At 29.0% G+C, this 8,544-nt stretch overlaps 1 protein-coding gene across 1 annotated transcript; it reads right to left on the bottom strand.

Annotated features, from left to right (window-relative positions):
* Positions 1-2,743: 2,743 nt before the first annotated feature.
* Positions 2,744-5,490, bottom strand: LOC124922730 (protein DMR6-LIKE OXYGENASE 1-like). The gene is made up of 3 exons (XM_047463445.1): positions 5,228-5,490; positions 3,402-3,971; positions 2,744-3,085 (listed from the first exon to the last, which is right to left on the bottom strand). The coding sequence occupies exons 1-3, from the start codon at positions 5,447-5,449 to the stop codon at positions 2,840-2,842; spliced, it is 1,038 nt and encodes a 345-aa protein (XP_047319401.1). The 5' UTR covers positions 5,450-5,490; the 3' UTR covers positions 2,744-2,839.
* Between the last annotated feature and the right edge of the window lie 3,054 nt (positions 5,491-8,544).

Here is an 8,544-nt window from a genome sequence, read left to right as displayed (position 1 = left end):
AATGCTTGTTTTAACAATAGTTTTATTGTCACTTTATGTTAAATATATGAAAGTGTTGGAATTTTTAAACCAATTCTATAAATTCTATTAATGAATGGAAATTAGAAACTGGGTAATAAAATCAAATCAAATTCACATAAAATTCAAACGTGAATTAAAGGGTGAAATTTGATCCAACTGTATAATTTAAATCAAGTAATTTAAATTAATTGATCTAAAATCCCTTGATGACCAATTAATAAAATGTTGTTAATTTGTAGTGTAACTTACATGGGTTTGTTATTATTATTATTTGTTATGATAATTAATATTATTATTAACAAATTGAAAAACCATGTAACGTTAATATTGAATTGTAAATGCCTTAATTGTTTTGGCAAACAATTACTCTATAATGAAGAGAAAAACGTTAAGGTAATGAAAAGACAAACAATGTCAACCGTTGGATCAAATTATGATTTTATTTAATGGTTTAACTTTTCAACAATATAAGACCTCTCATCTCTAATAAAAAACTCACTTCATCCTTAATTTTTCTCACTCTAGAATTCCAAAAGCCCTCTTCTTATTTTGTGAGTGTTCTTCGAGTTCTTCGCTCGATATTTTCTGTTGAAACCCGATGATAGTTCAGGTACGCTGATCAAGTTTGACGAGTACTGATTTCAGTGCAGAATCACTATTGGATTCGTTGTACCCTGGTGGACAGTCATCTACGATAAACTCCAGCACAAACGGGAGACGATGGAATTGTTTTAAGGGAAATGTGTCTAACACATACCTCGAATCAACATCTCAATCGGTGATTTCGTTCTTCATATATTTTATTTGTTTCATTTATTTGTACATCATTTTATATATATTTCTGTAATTTATTTCAAAACAAGATTTCTAACAGAAAAAACATAAACCAAAATTTTCCTCAATTTTTTTACTTAATGTGTCAACTTAATCTAGATGATGTTTGAGACTATTTTGATTGCATGAATAATAAGGGTGTTTATGAAACTGAGACTTCGTCGAGAATTGTTGTGCATTGGACACCACCATACACTAACTAAATAAAGATCAACTTGGATGTCTCATTTCTTAAAGACGGATCCAATGCGTCTTCTTGAATCATTATTCCGGATCATATGGAAAACCTTGTTAGATTCTTTGTCCATAACATTATATGTCTTTACTTTGTTATGGTTGAGACTAATGTAATTCGTCAAGCGGTGTGGGTGTGGTGTGATATGGACAATTAATAACATAACCTCATTTTTGAGGTAGTGCCAAAAATGTAGTCTTTGTCATTCTTGATGCGCAAAATGAAAGTTATTGGAGCCTCAAATATGTTTTACAAGACATTTACAAATTATGTTTGATAAGTGTTAATAAACTCACAAATTGGATAGCAAAACATTTTTCGATTTTTCGCTGTCGGTTTCCTTTTATGTTCCAACACTACTATAATTTTTTCTTTTTTAATGACATTATATTTTCTTAAATTATTTGGAAGATAGTTTATCAAAAAAAGAAAATTAAAACCAAAAACATGGGTTGAGATCATTAATGAAAAACATGAAAACCAAACCTGTCACTACTCACTATAAACATAAGAACATATCACTTCACTAATGAATAAATTGAATATTATCACACTATATGAAAGTATTCAAAAGTTTAGTGAATAAACTTTAATCAAGCTTAATCAAATTGAATCTTAATCAATTTTCATTTGAAAATCAATGTAGAGAATTATTCTTATATGTATGGATAACATGCTAATTATTACAGATGATAATATGATAAAATGATAATTTTCTATGAAAAAAAGAGAACCGAAAGATCTTTATTCCTGATTACTTTTGGGGATTAGAAATTTATAAATAAACTCTTTCAACCTTAAATAAAAATAAAAAAATAAATACTAAAATTTGAGTTTAAAAAATAATTCAAACAAAATCAATTTTTTAATTAATCACTTCTCAACTATCACATCATTCACTTCATTAATCAAAATACTAAAATACTCTTTATTTTAAATTATTATTTTTTATTTTATTTATATATCAATACTTTTTAAAACTTTTTATCAAAAATAATTATTACCATTTCAAAATCATCAACAATTATTATCTTTTTCTCCCTTTAGATTAAAAAAAAAAAACAATCCAAACAAGGCTAAAGTCTAACTGGGTTAATTGATAAAATGTTAATTCAAATAATATCATTTACATCATCAATTAAATAGTCAAATACAAAAAATAATTCACAAATAATTTTAAACAATTAACTTTACGATAATTTTCTGAATAAAAAAACAGATTAAACAAGTCATAGGTGTTACATTTAAATATTGCTTAAGAATTCATTCATTATGAATATATACTTTTAGAATATTATTTTATTATATCTTTATATATAACTCTTCTATATTAGATCACTAAAATAATGAGAAACAATTATATCTTATTGTGTGCCAGTTGCTAACGAGTTCAAATTCATGAATATATATAAGAACCAAATATAATTAACAATTATAATTGATCAGTTATACTCAATTTTGCTAATATATATTTTAATATCAAATCTATTGAAATAAAACAGATTTATTTAGATTTGAGGAGCTTGTTCCATATTGTTTTTATTTTTATTTTTTTATTCAAAAATTCAAACATCTTATTTACCTTTTTTTTCATCAATCAAATCATATATACAAAATACTAAAATACCATATCATTAACTTTTACACCAAACAGAATATTTTATAATAAATCTTCTTTTATTCCAAAATAACAAACATTAAACGAGTTCCAAATAACAGTTTCAATCACTTATTATCTTCTACAAATTATTAGGGTGTCCTGAAAAGGTCCAAGGTGCTCTCCTTAGCCAAATCTCTGTCCCAAAACTTTGTATAGTATTCATTATATGTGAAATCCCTATACTTTGCTACTCCTTCCCGCTTCACCAATTCTTCGGCCGGTCCTATCATTGCTTCCTCCGAAGGGCAGTAGAAAGTCGGGATCGATATCCTATCCCTTTCGCAGTTCACCACTACCCGATGTAGAACACTCTTGTATTGGTCATTGCTTATAACCTGTTAAAACGTTAAATTATAAGTGATGAATGCCAAATTTCGAATTATAAGTGTTGAACTAAAGCACTTTCAAAATCTACTAGTTATTAAAAAATAACTTTGTCTAGTTTGAAAAATTGAAAAAAAAATGTTCATTGAGTGAAAAGTTTGAAAGAAAATATTTAAATTGATGATTTGAATGATGTAAAATGATGTCTAGTTAAAGGGTATTTGAAAATAATTTCAAATAATCAAAACCATGAAACTAATATATAAAAACAACTATTTGTATAATTGTATTGATAAATTAAAATGTTTTCACATTATATATACCTACCTGCATTTGATCCCCAATGTTGATAATGAAAGTATTCGGAATTGGATCAACCGCGACCCATTTCCCATTTCTCAACACCTGCAAACCACGAACATCATCTTGAAGAAGAACCGTAATCAAATTCGGGTCAGTATGACCCGGTAACCCGAATGTCAAATCGGGTTGTGGGCATGGTGGATAATAATTCATAGCCATATGTTGAGCATGTTTTCCCATTTGTTTGCTTATGTAATCTTTTTCAAGATCCAAACTTTCTGAAATGGCTTCAAGTAATCTCATAACAAGTCCTCTAACACAAGTGCAGTAATCTGCTACATCTTGTTTGAATGAAAGAGGATTTGATGGCCAATCATGGATGTAATCTTCAAGAGGGTAACAATGGAGTCTTAAGAAATCTCTCCAATTCGCAACTTTCTCTGTTTTGACATTGAAACTGGTCGATAATCTCGTTGTTTTTGTTGGGTCGTCGGAGTAATTTTTCAGACGTTCGGATTCCGGCAGCCGGAAGAATTCTCTTGCTACGGTCATTACCTTTTTTATTAGTGATTCTGGTATTCCGTGATTCTTTATCTAAAAATAATAATAACATAATTAATTTCACCATGTTAATACTAAGATCTTGTTGTATTATTAATTTAAACTCTTTTTAATTATTTTAATTACCCAATAGAATCCTAGAAGGTAATCTTCAAATTTATTGAAAAGTAAATTTAAAATTTCAAGATCTAGAAAATCTTTAAACTAAATTTTAACCAAGATATTTTAATTATTTTACTCCAAAAAAATTACTTTTATATCAAATAGTTTTTGTTTTCAAATAATCCGATATCAAACAGGCATTTGTACTTAGTCTCTACAAGGTCAAGATTTTGAATTATATAATCTTATAAAGTTTGTATAGAATCCATAAAGCCTAAAGGTAATCTTCAAATTTATTGAAAAGTAAATTTAAAATTTCGAGATTTAGAAAATCTTTAAATTAAATTAGCAATATAACTTTTTTTAAGGGTATAATAAATTAAATTAACCATTAAAGGTACTGCTAACTTAATTCAAAAAATAAATTATAAGAAAAATAAAATTAAAAATCGAGTTTATTATATAACATAATTTTTTCTACTAAATAAAAGGATATTTTTAATAGTCAAATAAAGTTTTGAGATTAAAGTATTGTTTTTTGTTGACAAATAAAAAGAGACTCATTTTGATTTACTAAAATTAATTATTAAAATTAAAAATCAAATTGGCGTGCATCATCATGTTATAACGTGTAACATTAAAGTCAATTTAATTTAACACACGGAAGTAATATTAGTTAATTAAAATATATGTTAATTTTTAATTTCTCTCTATCTAATTATGTCATTTACAAACTACCAAAATAAATGGTCCTAAATGGGTTTTTTTTGGATTAAATTAATTTTTTCTCTCTCCTCTTATCCATTACTTTAATATTTTCAATCACTTTCTTTCTCTATTTAAAATACGATTTTACCCTTATCAATTTTTCTAAATTTTAAATTATTAAACTCTATTACCCAATAAATATCATAAAACTCATTCTACTCAAATAAACTTATTATATTTCATACAGGTTTTTCTGACACTTTAACCAAAATAATCCAAATAACCTTATTTAGTCATATTATAAAGCAATAAGAAATGAATAAAATATGAATAACATAAGAAGAGTGACAAGGAGACGAAAATTGTGGAGTCAGAAAAGGGCGATGATTATATCATGAAAATTATGTATAAAAGCAAATTTCTCAAAATTTAATATAATTAATTAATAATCTAACCCAAAATGAAAAAAGAAAATAAACCTGAAAGAATCCATCTGTTTGGCAGGCGATTGCAAGCTGACTGATCACGTGAGAGTGGTCGGGGCCGTGAAGACCGGCGAGATCTATTAAAGCAATGGAACCCTCCGGCGATGTCTCCACCTCTACGAGATTCGGACGGTCGGAAAGTGGTCGGACGTAACTGGCCGGAACTCGTTCGACACCTGCCGACACAAGATCAGTCAGTAGGATCGGTGTCGCCATTTTAACCGTTAAGCTTGTTTGGAAACACTTTCTCTTAATTATTTACAATGCTTGTTTATAACCAAGGCCCCAGTTGCTGTATTATATTTAGGATGTGTAGTACCATATATATAGAAAAAAACTTATGCAGTTGTACCCCACATTGCTTTCAGATTTTCAAATATAATTAATTATATATTATATTATAATTAATATTTTTTATATATATAACTTTTTTTATCTCTTTAAAAAATAAATAAAAAATAAAAATAAATAAAAACAAAAATTATTTACAATTTTAGGACTACAAAATATAAATTTGTATTGGGTCAATTTCTCATGGTCGGTGTAGAAAGGTCATTTTGATTTGTATGCTATAGCAAAATTGAGTTTCTATTTTTTTATTTTAAAATAAATTAAGCCAGCACATGCAAAATATATAGTCTTAAAATAAATAGTTATGGGTGAGAAAAGTAAACATAAGTCAAGACCATAAATTTAAAGTAGCTTATGATTAATTTACAATGTTTTTCTAGTTGGGACGTTTAAACTACATTTATTTTTATTTAATAAAATAATAGTTTAATTTATTTAGTTTAAAGATTTTCTAGATATTGAAATTTTAAATTTACTTTTTAATAAATTTTAAGATTACTTTTTGGGATTCTATAAGAACTTTATAAGATTATATGATTCAAAATTTGGACATGATAAAAATCAAAGTACAGAAGGGCTTTTATATCTTGATTATTTTACAATTTTCAATTATTTGGTATAAAATGAATTATTTGGTAGAATAATGAAAACTGGCATGTGGTTAATTATTGTCATATTTTTCAGATTATGCTTAAACACTACCATCAAAAAAAATGGGTTGGTTCATTTAGTTTAAAGATTTTATAGATCTTGATATTTTAAATTGATTTTTTAATCAATTTTAAGGATTACGTTTTAGGATTCTATACTACTCATCATAATGATTTAACTTTAAAAAAATATGGATGGCCAAGAGTGTGATTAATTTGAATAGGTTGTTTGGATTTGTATCTCTTAAATTTGACCAGCTTGAAACAATCTGTAAAAATGTAAAAAAGAAGAACACAAGAAGACACAGATTTATAGTGGTTCACTTAAATTGAGCTACGTCCACTTTAGCCACCACCAGATTTCACTATGAAGAAGAAGAAGGAATACAGAGTTTTTGCCTCACACTTTATCTCTATAGAATTATGTCTTGACAATGTAAATCCTTAATAATCACATATTTATAGGGTAAACATTCAGGTAATAAACCTAAATAACTCTTGGTCAGGCCCAAGCCCAAAACCAAATACAAACCCAATAAACTCTAATTAACAATATAGAGTTTATTATAAGTGTAGACTCCATAACTCAACAATCTCCCACTTGGAGATTAACTTCATCATCTCTCGATCGGTAATGGCTTTCCATCCGGTGTCTTAACGAAGAAGACCAACTAAAGTTGCACACAACTTCAATTTCTCATTTGTCACAGCTTTCGTCAACATATCAGCTGGATTCTCACTCTCGAGAATCTTCTCAAGAGCTAATACTCCATCTTCTAAAGCTCACCGGATGAAATGATAACGAACTTGTATATGCTTCGTTCTTCCATGATAAACAGGATTCTTTACCAAATGAATGACATTCTGACAGTCGCATCGCAACACACTTCCCTCGTAGTCTTGACTCAATTCTCGCAAAAAGTGTTGTAACCACATCATCTCCTTAGCAACCTCTGTCACAACAACATACTCTGCCTCACAACTAGAAAGAGCAACAATCTTCTGTAATTTTGAAACCCAACTAATTATAGTACCTCCCAGAGTATAAATGTACCTTGTTGTGCTCTTCTTACTATCAACATCACCACCATTGCCAGCATCAACATATCCTTCAAAACCCATATTAGACTTTCGAAAACATAAAGCGAGACTTGTACTTCCTCTTAAGTATCGTAGTATCCACTTTACTGCTTCCCAATGTTGTCTACCTGGGTTGCTCATGAACTTGCTAACAACTCCCACTACATGTGCTATGTCTAGTCTTGTGCAAACCATCGCATACATAATACAACCAATGGAAGAGGCATACAGAACAATGGCCATATAATTTTTCTCCTCCTCTGTTGAAGGCGACTGATCTTTAGATAGTTTGAAGTGATTAGCTAAGGGGTAGTAACTGGTTTTGCATCATACAAGTTAAACCTACTAAGAACTTTCTTCACATATTCTTCTTGTGAAAGCTTGAGAACTTCTTCATCCCTGAAAATTATCATCCCAAGGATTTGTTTTGCAGCACCCAAATCATTCATTGCAAACTTTTCAGACAACTCTTTCTTGAGCTTGTTAATCTCATACAAGCTTTCTCCAGCAATCAACATGACATCAACGTAGAGGAGTAGAATAATGTACGATTTATCAAACCTCTTGATATAACAGCAATGATCAACTTCACACCTTAGAAAATTGTTACTTTTCATGAAGTATCAAACTTCTTATACCATTGCCTTGGAGCCTGTTTCAAACCATACAGACTTTTCTGAAGCTTACACACAAACTCATCTTTTCCTTTGATTTCAAATCCTTTTGGTTGTCGCATGTAAATCTCTTCATCTAAATCACCATGAAGAAAAGCAATTTTGACATCCATTTGTTAAAGATGAATGTCTTCTTTCACAACCAAACTCAAAATAGTTTTGATTGTCATCAATTTAACTACTGGAGAGAAGATCTCATTGTAGTCAATACCTTCTTTCTGTTGAAATCCTTTCACAGCCAACCTTGCCTTGTACCTCATGATTTTATCATGTTCTTCTTTAATTTTGAAGATCCATTTATTGTGAAGTGCTTTCTTTCCCTTTGGTAGCTCAGTGAGCTCCCAAGTTTGATTCAACGTCAAAGAGTCCATCTCATCTTTCATCGTAGACTCCCACTTAACCGATTCATCAGATTGTATTGCTTCCTCATAGCATTTAGGTTCACCTCTATTTGTCAACAAGATATAGTTCAGAGATGGAGACCTCCTCTCAACTGATTTTCGATCCATTGACGATCTTCTCAACTGTATAACCGGTGTTTTCTGATTTACCTCTA

This window comes from Impatiens glandulifera, chromosome 1 (assembly GCF_907164915.1).
Source record: "Impatiens glandulifera chromosome 1, dImpGla2.1, whole genome shotgun sequence".
Lineage (NCBI taxonomy): Eukaryota > Viridiplantae > Streptophyta > Magnoliopsida > Ericales > Balsaminaceae > Impatiens > Impatiens glandulifera.
This window is presented reverse-complemented; position numbering and strand designations above follow the sequence as displayed.

Coding starts and splice junctions, on each gene's coding strand:
- LOC124922730 (XM_047463445.1), bottom strand. CDS start 5,449: ATGGCGACACCGATCCTACTGACTGATCTTGTGTCGGCAGGTGTCGAA. Junction 3,972..5,227: donor AAACAGATGGATTCTTTCAG/GTTTATTTTCTT, acceptor TATTATTTTTAG/ATAAAGAATCACGGAATACC. Junction 3,086..3,401: donor ACATTGGGGATCAAATGCAG/GTAGGTATATAT, acceptor ACGTTTTAACAG/GTTATAAGCAATGACCAATA.